The sequence below is a fragment of the Rhinatrema bivittatum genome, chromosome 2 (assembly GCF_901001135.1).
Source record: "Rhinatrema bivittatum chromosome 2, aRhiBiv1.1, whole genome shotgun sequence".
In the NCBI taxonomy this organism is placed as follows: Eukaryota; Metazoa; Chordata; class Amphibia; order Gymnophiona; family Rhinatrematidae; genus Rhinatrema; species Rhinatrema bivittatum.
This window is the reverse complement of record NC_042616.1, coordinates 273,480,391-273,496,632: the sequence shown is the minus strand read 5'-3', so window position 1 is coordinate 273,496,632 and position 16,242 is coordinate 273,480,391. Positions and strand designations below refer to the sequence as shown.

The window sequence follows — 16,242 nt, the reverse complement described above, 5'->3', positions numbered from 1 at the left end:
AGAATAGGAATTAAAAACCAATTTATTTCAGTTTTAGTTTCCAATGTCTCACAAGCAGAGGAGACATGGAAGAGTGTTTGGATATGTAAGCACTGAACAATAGTAATGGGCGTTTTTGATGCTTTATAAGAACTGCAGTAGTGCTGATATTACTAAATTAGTGGCTATGTGATATTCATTAGATGGTTACAGATCACTGTTTAGTATATTTAGGTATTTATACCAACCTTATGAAACTGCTCTGGGCAGTTTACAATAAAAAATTTCATTCCCCAAAATTTCCCCTCTAACTCAGGTTCAACAAAATTTTTTTCAAAGCCCTTCTGCAAGGTAAGATCTCCGGTGATAGATGCACTAATTGTGGCACCTTATTCCATGTGGGATTGCACAAGAAAAGCTATAGCCCCTGCATAAAAAAATGCACAATTTGGTGATACAACAAAAAATGTCAGTTTTGCAGTAAAATTATGTCCTTACCTATTATTCAGTAGAATATTTGAACACTTGATATCCCTGTGCAAAAAGTTCTTCTTATGGCAGTAATCCAAACCCTCCAGCAGCTGCCTCATAAAAGACTTGATGTGAATCTCATTAAAATGAACCAATCCGGATTCCAGCAGCCCCATCAAGTCATGATCCATGTATTCAAACACCAAGTAAAATGCACCTAGAAAGGGAAAGATTCCTTGTAATTACTGAACAGTCTCTTTGTAAGATGGCTGTGGGGACAAAACTGAATGGGTGAAACCCTCCAATGGTTTGGTGGTAAAATGAGCTACAGCAGGAAAACATATGGCCTGATCTGTTCTGATTTCTATTGAACTTCTGTCAAACTACCCCTTTTGCTGTGAATTTACAATGGCACCTTTACTATACACGTCAAAAATCCACTTTGCAAATTTGCTAGCCTTTATGGCTTAGTGAATTAGAAGTTGGCACATCTACCTGCTGCTACAGCCCCCTTTGTGCCAGACTACAAAGAAGAAAAGTTGCTGCTACTGAGGTCCAAGGCAGCCTCTGCCTCCGGGCTGAAGATGAGTAAGACCACTATTGCTGAGACCGGGATAGTCCCATATCATAGGAAAGGAGGTACTGACTAGTCAGGCTAGGTGGAGACTTAGTAGGTTGGTTGCAGAAGGGTGAGGAAGAGGGAGAAGAGTACATTTTAAAAAATAGAACAGGAGAGAACTAAAAGCAGAAGAAAGCAATTGCTAGGGAAAAGTTTTCCCTACCTCCTAAAAATCTTGTCTGGCACTCAGGTTTTCAAAGTTTTTTCCACCTCTGCATTCCAACCTCCTGCAGAACCTGTCCTAGAGCACTATGCACTCTCCCTGAGACACTGTAGGGGTCAGAGGGAGGGAAGGCCCACTTGTGGATGAAGTACCAACTTAGTAACATTGACACTCTGTGCAAGTAAAGCTTGAGAAGTTGTTTGTAGATTTTTGGTGGAATACTTAAGGATTACTTATTGTACATTCAAAAGGTAAATGAAGAAAAACTTGAGACTTAGTTTGTTAAGAGTTTTCACTACAACTACAAAATGGGAGAAAAACTTTAGAAATAAGACCATAGCTAATGATATATAGTGAAGTTACTTACCTGTAACAGGTGCTCTTTGTGGACAGCAGAAGAAATCAGCCATATAAGTGGGTTACATAACTGATGGCACCAATAATGGCATGTGCTCTTCCTGAGCTCAAAAGAATGAATAAATCTTATGAGAATGTATGGATATCCTCATGCAACCACTGCTATGCGAGTCTCCTCGGTTACAAGGTATGTTTCACCGTGATGAGAGTGGCATTGTGTGGCTGTTTTGTTCTGCTGTCTACAGCAAACATTGTTACACGTAAGTAACTTTGCTTTCTCTGTGGACAAGCAGCAACAAAACAGCGACACAAGTGGGGAGACCCAAACTAAGGGTTGCAATAAATAAGTATTTGTATGTAGATTGGACTTAACCATACTCGAGGTTGGAGGGAAAGTGGACGCTGTTCTCCAAATAAATTCTGCAGCACTACTGCCTGACCAAACCTATTACAATAATCCTTGTCCATGTAGTGATGTTAGTAAAGATATGGATATCCTGAATGGATGCTGATCATAGGGGAGCAACAGAGGTTGCAGATGGTTGCATTTGAGCTTTTACTGTGCCTGAAAGTTGAATTCCTGCATTGAAAGAAAAATCGCACTGTGACAACCAAACTGTGTTTATTTCTTGACTGGTAGTCTTTGCTTGTTTAAGTCATATGAGAGAAAACTATGAATATGGCTCTTCTACAGTCTAATGTGTGGAGAGTTTTTTCAGTCACAGGGAAATGAGGCTTTGGAAAAAATATAGGGGGAACTTTGGACTGGTTTAGATGGGAATCAGAAAGCAGAGTTACTTACCTGTAACAGGTGTAGTCCTAGGCCAGCAGGATGTTAGTCCTCACACATGGGTGACATAATCAGATGAAGCCCAACACAGAACTTTGGTATGAAAGATTCTAGAGCTTTCAAACGTGCCCTACTGAGCATGTTCAGTCGTATTCATCACCCTCACATATGGGTGAATCCCTAGCTAAAGGCTTTCCGAGCAGGACAGAGCAGGAAAACCACAGTGCTGAAGCACTACCTCTCTACTTTGCATATATGAGGCAGCTAACCCACCAGGACTCCAGGCTTGGGAAGAGATGGGTTGCTACAAAGAAAACCATAGAAAAGACAGACACAAACCCTCCTGCATAGCAGGGGTGCCTAAGGCAGAGGAGTGATGCGAGTGCAAGCAGAAGCAAACTTCGCATCACGGAAAACTTTACAAACAGTGATCCTGATAAGTAAACCTGAATATTATGTCTAAAACCTCCTGGATACAGGAATAACCCACAGATGTAGACAAGAGAAGACTCTTGGTCGAAGACCGCAGTTTCTGTTGGTGTTAAAAGAACTGAAAAACTGGGGCCCAGAGCCCCCAAGAGAGAAACTGCAGACCACTGACATATGAAGGACCGAATGTCTCTGCAGAAGAGTGCACAGGCAAAATGGGCAGAAGAAACCCAAACAATACTTGGAAGAACAAACAGCAAGCCACAGCAGGTCCTGGTACAGGCACTGCATTCCAAAGCATCAGACCTAGCTGACAGTGTCAAGGGTTTCAGAGGATAAAGGGCAATCCCTGAAACAGACCTGTAGCCCAAAATTCCTGAGCAGGGAGATGATATAGGCCTGAAGCGCACCCAAGAGCACCTTTCAAGAAAACATTAATCTATCCTGTCCACAGGATAGCACAGAGGAACAGGAAAGCCCTTTGGGCAACCTAGAGAAATGAGAAAAGCTAAAGGCAGCATTGGCCAGAGCACGTGAAAATATATGGGAAAACATGGTGTATCCTTCTCTGCAGGAATACAGAAGATAAGCGACGAGCGCCTTAGCTTATCTTCTTCCTCCCCCCCCCCCCGACAATGCAACCGTAAGTCAGAAGGAACAAAAACACAAGGAGCAAACTGGTGGACTGCAGGGGCAAGACAACCCCAAGTGAGCAACTCACTGCCGAGTGTAGCAGGGAGTTACTCATCGAGAGAGCCCTCAGCCTGCGTGGAACAGCAGAAACAGAGCGAACGAACATTATGGGAGAAATTCCGAAAACTCCACTAGGAGACAGGAAGCCGGGGAGTCGCCATTGTGCAAACCCTGGTAGAACAGGATTTCATTATCGGCCTGGAAACCGAAAGGGCACCAGGGCAGGCCCAGGGTGATCTCTGGAACAGATTGCCAAACACACGACTGAGGTATCACTACCCCATCCATGAGTGCATATACTCCCCCCCCCCCCCCCAACAGGAGCACACAGTCCAGCAATGGCCCATCGTTGTATAACCACAGACAGGGTGATCCCATAAAGGGGAAGAATAGCTTGCACGCTAATGTGAGCAAAGAGCAGTGCCTCTGTTGCGGGGTCATTCATCCCCTAGCTCCCTCAGCCATGGACATGAGGGAAGGATAAAAGGCATTTGATGGACTAGAACTTTCCTCACAGAGGGTCCCGCAGGCAAGAATGACTGGTGATAGCAATCCCTAAGAAAAACGCCCACAAAGCCAGCAGGTATCAATGTGACTCCTGAACAGGGGAAACACTGGAAGGTCACCGGGGAGCAACACTAGACAGGCTGCCTTGTCTTAGAGTGACAGAGCGTGCTACCACTCGACCGGTTCTTGGGGCTGGTGAGAAACTGAGAGTGAACACCAGCCAGAACAGTGCCATTCCTTCTCCGGAAATGTAGAAACAAGGGACATTCCTCAAAGGAATGCACAGTCAAGTGACCAGAGGGGAACCCATAAAGATTACCCTGGAACCCGGTCAAATTTCCCCTTCCAGGGGGAAGTATTGAGATTGGGGCCTCCAGATCCCAAAAGACCTTTCTGCTCCCCAGAGAAGAATTGAAACAATCACTGAGGTGCCGAAGCAACCAACCCACCGCAGGCAGCCAGCCTCGGATGGGGAAGGTCTCCACCATAATCCATGGAGGGGCCCCAGTGAAAAACTGGTCCAACAATTGCCGCTGCTGTTCCCCGGCCTCAAAGGAAATTCACCGATTCAAAGAATAAAGGCCCCAGTTCACAGAAAAACCTGCCAAACAAGCATTGCCCTTTCTAGAACCTGATAACACTGAGAGGCGGGCCTTTGAAACTGCGTCAGGAAAGGCTCGCCTTCGATTTAATTAGGGAACAGCAGCAGCGAAGTTCCTGACAACTGAAGGTGCCCATGGGGTACTGCAGTCATGTTCTGTGGCCTCTGACTGCAGCTACTGGTGCCCAATGCGGTGATGATGCCCATAATATCGATTGTGTATGCATCCTGGCGGGGCCTCCAATGCAGAGATCATTGGCAGCCAATGTTCAATAGCCATAGCCTGTGAAGGGACAGCAGAGCTCCTCAGTGCCTCGCAGAGGACACCATCATGGAGACTCAAGGGCATGGGACCACTGCGTGCCAGAGTGCCTCGAGTAGATGGCAACCCCTGCGCTCGATCTGTTCAAGGTTAAACACCCCGCCACCTGAGGACTGCAGAGTTATGTGGGGGTTTCCAAGAGTCCCGGTGGTTAATGGCCTCAGGGACATAGCTGAGGCAGTAACGAGAGGCATCGCGGCCCTGAGGGCATCAATGGTATCAGAGCAACACCACATTGCAATGGCATCAAGGAGATGCACCATGACGACCTAGTAGGCAGCCACGGCATCAAGGATACGCACCTCGACGGCATCGAGGGCTGCTGCAGCATCGAGGCTACACACAAACAGCATAGAGGGCCTGCCACCGCTTTGACCTAGACAGCCTCAAGGCTGGCCACACATGCATCTTGATGGGCAGAGGGCATCAAGGGCACAGTTGCAAAGGCACCATGGCATCGAGGGCAGCACAGCATCAAGGCATCAATGGCATTGATTTACACTACTACTCAGCCACTTCGATGTCCAAGCCGGTGCAGCGAGACTCCACTTCCACTGATGCCGATGGCACAGGACGCCTTTACGTATAGTTGCTGGTCCTGCACCTAGACGGCATCAAGGGTAACCATGGTGCACAATGGTGGGCCTGGTCCCTGAAGCAGTCCTGACATCGATGCGTCAGAAGAACAGTGTGCTGGTCACAGATGTGCACAGAAAACGTTACTGGGCATGGCACTGAGGTGTGGCACCAAGCTGCTAGCCCAGGTTTCTGCTCACCCTCTCTCCCAAGGAGACTGCACTGCCATGCCAACACTGGCAAGCATGAAGGGCTCATCCAGGGCTCCCGCCAGCAAAGACTAGTTCCTTGGGATGTAGGGAGGATGAGTTCTCCCCCCCCAGGAACAAGCATGGCCCCCAATCCCTCCACCATCCAAATTCATCGATGCCAATCGATCTGTGAAAGGATATGAAACTCCAGCCCGGCTACAACTCATGCGAGTCACCAGGCTCAGTGGCCTATGTGGATCACTGATTGAATCAGTCCTGTCAGCACCGGGGAAAGGAAGAAAAAGGAGACAGAGCAAGGAGAGGACAATACAAAACTGCAGAAGCAGTTTTTCTTTCTTTTTTCTTATATAGTAACAGATAGGGATGTGAATCGTTTTTCTGACAGATGAAAATATCGTACGATATTTTCTAAGCCGTCTAGTATCGGGGAGTCCCTGAAAGCGATAGGAAAACCCCACTAAATTTGTGTGGTTTTATCGTTTTGGGGTGGGGGGGGAAGGGCACAGAAAAAACCCCCCAAACCCACCCTGACCTTTTAAATCTAATTATTTAGAATCCCCCACCCTCCCGAGCCCCCCAAAACTTTCCTAAAGTATCTGGTGGTCCAGCGGGGGTCCCGGGAGCGATCTCCCGCTCTCGGGCCGTCGGCTGCCAGTAAACAAAATGGCGCCGATGGCCCTTACCATGTGACAGGGGCTATCTGTGCCATTGGCCGGCCCCTGTCACATGGTAGGAGCAGTGGACAGCTGGCACCATCTTAAAAAATGGCACAGGCCGTCCATTGCTCCTACCATGTGATAGGGGCCGGCCAATGGCACCGATAGCCCCTGTCACATGGTAAGGGCAAAGGGCCATCGGCGCCATTTTGTTTACTGGCAGCCGACGGCCCGAGAGCGGGAGATCGCTCCCGGGACCCCCGCTGGACCACCAGGTACTTTAGGAAAGTTTTTTTTTGGGGGCGGGGTCTGGAGGTGGGGGATTCTTAGATTTAAAGGGTCGGGGTGGGGTTTTTTTTTCCGGCTCAGAACAGCCGAAAAAAAAAGTGGTCAGAACCACAAGAAACGAACACAATACCGGAAACGATTCCGGAAATGATTCACATCTCTAGTAGACTCTGCCAGGCTGCATAGGGGAAAGCTCACCATGCAGCCAGCAGACAGTTGGAAAGAGGAGGAAAAAGAGAGGAAATAAAACTACCTTAAGGAAAAGGAAAGGAAACAGCTGCAGCTCTAGAAAAAAATCACTTACAAGAACTGTGAAAAGAGAGCAAAGTTGAATACAGTGAGCACACGGCTTCCGTTACCACACGGCTCAGTGGGGGGGAAAAAAAAAAAAAACTGAGGGTCTCTGCCTAGGGGGCAGGGTGATGACTACAGCTGTACATGCTCAGTAGGGCAAGCTTGAGCGTTCTAGAATCTTTTGAGACCAAAGTTCTGTGCCGGGTTCCATTCGATGATCTCATACAATGGGTAATGACTACCATCCTGCTTGTGCTAAGAGAAACCACTTTAGGTTTAAAAAAAAACCCCACCATCTTTGGGTCTGTCCTTAATAGTGCTCTATTCTTAAATTTGAATGTATGGGGGATATACTACCTAAGCTTGAAGTTTGCTTATTCTGCATGAAGTTATTGCTATTAAAATTAAGGTTTATAAGGTAAGGTACTTCATATAAACAGTAACTAAGGGATTAAACAGATTTCATTAGCAGGAAAAAGGACCATATTAAGGTCCTGCTCATGAATTTTGAGACAAGTGGATGATGAAAAATAGGTTGCCCATGGAAATATTGATAGTATGCTGCAACAGCACTCAAATGTACCCTTACAATGTTTGACTTTAGCCCAAAATTGGAAGTATGTTGAAGATACTGGAGGAGTACAGAAGTTGGACATTCAAAGGGGTTTTATGTGATTTGCACTATATGGAAAATCTTTTCCACTTGACGTTAAGACTATCTATAGTTCAGGAATGGCCAACTCTAGTCCTCAAGAGTTTGCTTATCAGGATTATCCACAATAAAAATGCATGAAAAATCTGCATGCACTGCCTCATATGCAAATATATCTTATGCATATTCATTCTGGATATCCTGAAAACCAGGTCTGTTTGTGGCTCTTGAGGGATGGATTTGGCCACACCTGATTTAACTGCTGATCTTTTTAGCTGCCTCTATAACTTGTTTCACTTTATGTCAGAAGGGCATGGCTATTACCAACTTGCTCTCAACATCCATGCTGATAGGGCTAGAGATTGAGATTGCACTCAGATTGAGATCTGGAAAAATGGGAAGACAAATTGGTAGAGTCACCGCTAGCCTTTGAAGCCAAGAAAACCAGATTTAACAAGTCCAATGGATAAATTACTTACCTGAGAATTTTGTTTTCCTTAATTTAGACAGATGGACTCAGAACTAGTGGGTTATGCTCCCCTGCCAGCAGATGGAGACTGAGCAAGCTGATGTCACAACATTTATTCCCACAGTGACCCCAGCCTGCCAGCATGCTCTTCAAAAGCAACTGTGGACAGACTAGCAAAAACTTTATTAAAAACAGGCAACCATACCTGTACGTCAACCAACAAGAAACACTGAACTCAAGTAAGAATATCTAGGTACCCCAATCTATGGACTGGATGAATGCTTACCAGTAATCCCTTGGGACATGGAGCCCAACAGGACGACTATTGACACATGTGGCAGCCAAGGGTGGGAAGCTGATTCCATCTAAGGAAAATGAAATTATCAAGTAAGTAATTTCTCCATTTCCTAGTGTACAGAGACTCAGGACCAGAGGGATGTACCAAAGCTATTCCCAAACAGGGTGGAAGGCTGCCCACAGTCCAATCAACACACACGCACAACAGCTGCATCCTCCTGGGCCTGCACATCCAGATAATAAAACCTGGATAAAGTATGTAAGAAGGACCACGTCACAGCTCGGCAGCTATCGACGGAGACAATCTAACCTCTGCCTGTTACACTGCCTGAGCCCGAACCTGTGTAGGTAGCAGCTTTTCAGCATCCACATAAGCAGCCGTGATCACCTCCTTAATCCAGCGAGCTATCGTAGCCCGCAAAGCCAGAGCGCCCTGCTTACTGCCGCCATGGAGGACAAACAGGCGATCTATCTTCCAGAAAGGTTCAGAAAACTCCAGGTACCACATGACATCCAAGGGGCGCAGAAGGCGATACTCTCCGCATCCCTGACCTTATCCAGAGACAGCAAGGAAATGGATTAATTCAAATGAAATTCCGAAACCACTTTGGGCAGAAGGATGGAATAAGACTCCCGGCAAGGCAAAGCCTTCAGTTCGGAAATTAGACACTCAGAAGATATAGCCACCAGGAAGTGTCTTCAAGGTCAATAACCACAAGGAAACTACACAGTGGTCGAAACATAGGGCCTGCCAAGAAATCCAGGACCAAATTAAGACTACACAATGGAACTGGTAACCTCAAGGGAGGCCTAAGATGTTTTACTCCCCTCAAAAAACAGGTCACATCAGTATGAGACAAGGAACCACCATTCAACAGGCAAGAGCCGCAACCTGCACCTTCAAGGAATTAAGGGCCAATCCTTTATTCAACCCATCCTGCAAACAGAATGTGCGGGATCTTAACGGAATAAGGAAGAACACCATTCTCCTCACATCAGGCCTCAAATACCCTCCAAACTCGCACATAGGCTAAGGAAGTGGAGAACGTTTGAGTGCGGAGTAAAGTGGCAATCACTGCAGAAGAATATCCACGCTTAAACAGGTGAGCCCACTCAAGGGCCAAACTGTAAGACAGAAAAAAGTTGGATCCTCGTGAAGAACCGGTCCCTGCTGCAACAGATCCATGTGCAGTGGAAGACTATGGGCGGTCTCCACCAGGAGTCTTCGCAGATCTGCATACCGAGGATGCCTGGGCCTGTCCGGTGCCCACCAGGAGTACTAGCCCCCTGAGGCCTTCGATCGTGCGACTTATCCTGCCCAGCAAGGGACATGGAGGAAAGGCATAAAACAACTTGGCTTCTGGCCAGACCTGTACGAGAGCATCTATGCCCAGGGACCACGATCTCTCCTGTGACTGAAGAATCAAGGAACCTTCCTTCACATTGCGAAATGTTGCTAGCAGAAGGTTCCAGTGATCCACAATTAGCTGAAATGCCTCTGCTGCTTACACCCATTCTCCTGGGTCCCGACTCTCCCTGCTGAGAAAGTCTGCTCTTACGTTGTCTTTTCCTGCAATGAGCGAGGCAGAGATCATCTGTAGATGTCCTTCCGCCCATTCCATAAGTTGGTCTATTTCCTGTGACACTTGCTGGATCTTGGTTCCTCCCTGGCGATTGATATAGGTCACTGTCGTGTTGTCCAACATCACATGGACCGCTTGATCCAGTAGTCTGTGGCTGAACTGCAAAAGCATGCCAACCTGACTGCATGGGCTTCCAGGTGATTGATGTTCTAGCAGGACTCCTCAGCATTTCAATGCCCTTGGGCCGACAGCTCCTGACAGTGAGCTCCCCAACCCTAGAGATTCACATCTGTCATAAGTACCAACCAGGTCGAGGAGGACAAGGAAACTCCCTCTCTCAGATGAGCCTCCTGCAACCATCACTGGAGGCAAGACCAAATTTCCATTAGCAGGTGGAGCTGAACCGAATAATCTTGAGATGATGCATTTGACCCCTCGGCACCACTTCCAGGGTTGCCGCCATCAAGCCGAGCACCTGTTTCTCCCTACTTATGTAGAGCATTGCTACTTGGTTTTCCATCTGGATTTGATCTACTGACTGCTTTATCCAACACTGAATACCTGAAGTGCTTTGAAGATTGCTTTCAACTCTAGCAAATTGATATGGAGATTGAATTCTTGAGAGTTCCATTGTCTTCGAAAACAAAGTATCAAAATGGGCTCAGTCGCATGAGAACATATAGGTAGTTATCGTTTTCTGCACCTGCAGTGGATGAAAGGGCCGACCACAAAAGTAAATTTGATGGCATTGCCCACCAATGCAATGTCTGAATAGAAATATTCTTTGTGACATGGGATAAAGCAGCTGATTCCAGCAATATTTTGTGTCGTCGTAACTATCATTCTTAGATGTGCATGAGGAGTAACGTACTGTAGTGGCATGTTGTCACTTGGAAATATCTTGCACCAAGATTACTAAGGTTATTCTTTGCAAATGGAGGCTCTGAAAGAAATTTTTCATTGCTTTGCTTGCAAGTCCTGCAATGCTTTGTGGAATGCAACAGCTGTTTTGGTGGCTGTACAAACTACAAATCTCCTTGAAATTCCACAAGGAATTCTGTGAATCCTCTAAACCGATTGGTATAGACTCTGCCATTTTTTAATAAATGCTGAATACGACGTCCTTTGGAGGCATCAAAGTTCTTGGAAGTTCTGGAGATGGAATGGAAGGCAGTCCCAGAGAATCAATAACAAAATCAAACTTAAATGAATAAACGGAAACCTGAATCTGACAAGACTTAGCTGCAGATTTTTCCTTTGAAGATGGTAAGGAAGGTAACTGCTTAAAAAAAAAAAAAAAAGCAAATGGACATTCTGATAGCAAATAATGGAAAATTGCAATTGAAGATATGCAGACAAATTATTTTCAAGACTAGCTCCGAAAAGGTAGAAGTAGACAGTATTTTGGATATGTATGAATTCACAAAATCTGATCAGAGCTTCTGTACAAAAGTATATTTTGGTGGAAGAGGTAGAAGCATTATTGGCTGCTTAACTGAAAAGTCCAATTCCAAAACTAAGATAGGAATGGAATTTGATCATGTAGAAATATACTTGTGTGACATCTGTGCTGATGACTTTCAACACCACTGACTTCTGCACTAAGACCCAATGGCACTGAATTATGCTTCAGAAGGAAGATTCCTGCCTTTTCTATAGTTGGCACGATGAAAAAGCTAACTACTCTCCCTTTTCCTTGAAGATTCTAACCTCTTGGATTCTCGCTTTTTTTTTTAAAGTTATTTGAGCTCTCTCTTTCCAAGGGAGGAGACAATAGCTCATACTTAACTTTATAAAACAAAAATCACTAGTCACAGGGACATTTTACCACATGGCTCATACTGAGTAGAGTCACGTTCCAGACCATGACACTGCATAGGCCGCTTTGGTCTTGACTTGCCATTTAAGGGTGGTATTTCACACAAAGCTTAAAGTTTTCTTACCTGCTCTTGGCAAGTTATAAGATATGGCAAGGAATTAAGAAGAAAATAAAGCTTTCCTTTTTCTTAGACTTGAAATGGCAGAAAAAATAAATTATAAAGAAATAAAATATATTAAGAACCCAAAATATTTGCAGCAAAACAAAGAGCAGCATTGAAAACTCAAACCAATGCTGAGGCAGATGATAAAAAAAAAAAAAAACTGGGGAGACTCAAAGCAGGAATACCCAAGGATGCTGAAAGATTTGTGCTTTTGAGCTTGGGAAAATCACACTCTGTTGTCGGTGCCATTGGTGACAGCCCCCACTTCTATGGCTGCTCTGTTGTTGCTTGTTCACAGAGGAAAAAAAACCCAAACTTATACATTATATAATTCGAATAAATTGATATATCAGATTGCTATTAAACCAGGTCTTGCCTCACCATCTCTCTCAACACCAATAATAAACCCACAGTCTCACAAGTAATATGGTCAAATGAAGACCAGCTGACAATATCCATGGTTTTAGTGCCATTCTACCAGAAAGACAGAAACATTGCATCAGCAGACACTACATATAAAGTTTTCAAGTTACAGTGAAACTGGCCAAAAAATGGTGGCTAGAAGTTCCCTACTGAGCTGTGTTTGCTACTTTGAATCTGTTCCAGACAACTGCACAATGCTGAGTCAGCTCAGTTGCTATGAAATGCCAAACCAGAATTCTGCTTTTTGTTTTAAATCTAGCTGGTTCTCTGGAATACTGTTTGGATATTTCCACCATTGGGAATTGGTTTTTGAGAAAAAAAGTGTTTAGTCTGCTTTTTGTTTTAAATCTAGCTGGTTCTCTGGAATACTGTTTGGATATTTCCACCATTGGGAATTGGTTTTTGAGAAAAAAAGTGTTTTTGAAATAAAATTTGTTCATTTTCATTATCTGGAATAGAACTGGTTCTCTGGAACACCATCTTAATATTTTCATCATTGGGAACTGTATAACAAAAGATGTCTTTTAAAATAAGAAGGTATTCTGTAATAAAAATCTTGCAAAAAAACAGTTATGTTAAAATAAAAAGTTAAAAACGTTGACAAATAGTTAGGGGTATTTAATAAGTCTTTAAAGTGGGTTTTCAATAGACGAGTATATTTTTACTGGGGCGGGATTGTATGAATAAGGGGTGTAGTTTGATTTTGAATAAATCAATATATTCAGTGGGATAGGATAGTGTAAGCAAGGGATATTTAATAGTACGAGTGAGGTACAGGTGTGTCAATCTAAACAGAAGAAAAGTTTGATATAGCTGAAATTTTACATATGATCTTGAAATAAAAGATTCATTCATTCATAAGCAGAACACTTATGTTCTCTTGTTTTTTTAATAAGTAAATTAAAACAATCTTTCACAACTTTAGTGGCTCCCTTCTCTGGAATTGAATTGCTACAATTGTCCTCCCTAGTCAGAAACAGAAGTCTGGGAATGGACAGAATGCAGCAGCAATGAGAGTAACCTGAAACAAAAGTGATATGGTCTGAAGATTCTGGTTACAGACTAATATTCTGAGGCACAGTACCCATAGGTCCTGATTGCTGGAAAATCAATAAAAGTTAATTTTACTGTTCTCTGGATAGTTATCATGCTACTAGTTTAATTGCTATGTAGTACAATATGGCAGCATGACAGCTAATTGATTTTTTTCATCTAATAGGAACACATGGCATGTCTAGCACAATATCACTAATGATGCCTTGTATCTACTAATGCAGTGTTTCTGTGACATGTCAGATGTCATAAAATCAGACATGTCTAGTTGGTTATTTAGCAGAGCTATTCCCACTGAAATGTGGAGGAATCCATAAAATACTAGCAGTCTGAAAGATAGGTAAAATATCTTGTTATACAGTACTTTATAATAGGAAAAACTAGCTGTTTGAAAATCATGCAGTGTGAAAATATATTTTACACTGCAGTTCACAAGCTACTGAATAAAATTAAGAGTAATACAGTTGTGTACTAATACAGTTGTGTACTAATACAATTAAGAGTAATACAGTTGTGTAATACAGTTGTGTGCAAACGTTTAGACACCCATGGTCACAAAAATGTGTTTCAATGAATCTCTAAATGAACAGAAGTTGACAGTCTCTATATGGTATAAAGTTACACACCTTTGTTTAATGCAAAATTACTATCTGTTGATTGTAACATCTTGAAAATAATGAAGTAAATATGGCATGAGCAAAAGTTTAGACACCTTTCTAGTTGATTCATTACTATTTAAGTTGTTAATAAGGCCCAAACATCAATTGACTTGTTAGGCCTTCAATTAGTCAAGTGAAAATAATTCTATAGTTAAATGCTTTGACTCAATTGTTATTCCTTCTACTTTTAACAAGCACAGGCTCCTATAAGCAGCTGTATAAACATTTGAAAATTAAAATAATTCACTCTTACAAAACAGGGAATACTATAAAAATCTCCAAATGCTTCATAAGAACATGAGATGCCATACTGGGTCAGACCAAGGGTCCATCAAGCCCAGCATCCTGTCTCCAACAGTGGCCAATGTAGGCTACTGGCAAGTACCCAAACTGATGCCAGTAATAGCAGTGGCTATTTCCTAAGTCAATTTGATTAATAGCAGTTAATGGACTTCTCCTCCAAGAACTTATCCAAACTATGTGCTGCGTGAAAAAATTAGATGCGTTTTAAATGAGCTACTTGCTAATGTCATGGAGTGCCCCCTAGTCCTATTATCTGAGAGAGTAAATAAGATTTACATTAACCTGTTCAAGTCCTTTCATGATATTGTAGATCTCTATTATATCTCCCTCAATCGTGTCTTCTCCAATCTAAACAGCCCTAACTTTCTTAGCCTTTCCTTGTAGGAGAGTATTCCATGCCCCTTATTTTGGTTGCCCTTCTCTGCACTCTCTCCAGTGCAGCTATATCTTTGAGATGCAGCGACCAGAATTGCACACAGTAATCAAGATGCAATTTCACCATGAAGCAATACAGAGGCTAGCTATTTCAACTGGTAGAAACATTAAGAGATGTAAGTTACATAGAACTATTGAAGTAAGGGCAAGATCTGGAAGACCAAGAAAAGTCTAACAGAACTGCCTGAAAACTGGTCAGATCTGCAAAACAGAACCCACAGTTCACTGCAAATAACCTGAAAAGTTTAGCTGACACTGGAGTCATATCAGAGAAGAAAGAATGTTCTTTGGTTTTGAATTAGGGTCTGCCTGGTTCAGGGCTGGTGTTTGGTCCCACCCCAGAGAATTCAGATTGGTTCTCAGGGGACTCAAAAGAAGTGTTTTGACACCTAACATGTGTTCCCAGCATTTAGATGGCATGGAGGCCATGAAAGGGTGTCAGGTCCTGGAGGAGAACCAAGTTCTTCTTGAATATGTATTAATGTTAAACTGTAATGGGAAGTCCTAAGTTTTATCTTACCTGCAACCATAAGTCTTGCCCCTCTTATGTTTGCATTGTTATGGAAGGATCCCCCTGTGAAATGACCTGGACTGTATCTTTGGATTGGATGTAAGCTTTATCCCCATTTGCTATTTTGTGAACTTACTTTGAGTACCTGCAGTGCGCAAGTCAGGAACTGTGTTTGCCACCATTTTTAAATATAAAACCTCCATCAAGACAAAGGGTCCTTCAAGCTTGACAGGTTGTTCACAGCACAGCGCTGCTTACACAATCATCTGCATGGGAGAGTTGTCAGAAGGAAATCTTTTCCATGACCTCATCACAAAAATCTTAAGTATGGAAAAAAAAACAAACCCCCAAAAAGCCTGAATCTTTTTGAAACAAAGTGCTTTGGACTGATGCAACTAAAATGTAAGTGTTTGACCGCAATCACAAGATACAATTGAAGAAAAAAGGGTGAAGCATTTGAAGAAAACACCTTACCAAATGTTAAGCACAAGGGTGGATCTATTATGCTTTGGGATTGTGTGGCAGCAGTGGCAAAGGAAATACTGTGCAATGGTAAAAATTAATTCAACTGAATATCAACATGTCCTAGAAGCTAATGCCCGCAGTCTGTGAAGAAATTGAGGCTGAAAAAAGTTTGAATATTTCACCAAGACAACTGTTGGAGTGCTTTGCAAAGTTTTTTCCTAAGAAGCTATTACTGCATTGCGAATTTATACCGATTAGATTTGTAGAATTATTGAAGGTTGCTGACAGGATGAAATATGCTGAAATGCTTAAACGTAAGTCGAAAGTCAAAAAGAATGTTGAGTTTAGTCTTAAGTTTCATTCTCCTCTTCCGGATTCAATTTAGAAGCAATCACAAGACTTAAAAGAATCTTAGCCTCATTAAAATATTTGAGAGGGACAGGATCCAAGATG

At 43.3% G+C, this 16,242-nt stretch overlaps 1 protein-coding gene across 1 annotated transcript in view; it reads right to left on the bottom strand.

The window, feature by feature from the left end:
- CDK13 (cyclin dependent kinase 13) overlaps positions 1–16,242 on the bottom strand; it is a 284,521-nt gene that overhangs the window by 148,799 nt on the left and 119,480 nt on the right. Inside the window, 1 exon segment of the mRNA XM_029589531.1 lies at positions 478–667. Within this exon segment, the coding sequence (XP_029445391.1) occupies positions 478–667 (190 nt within the window).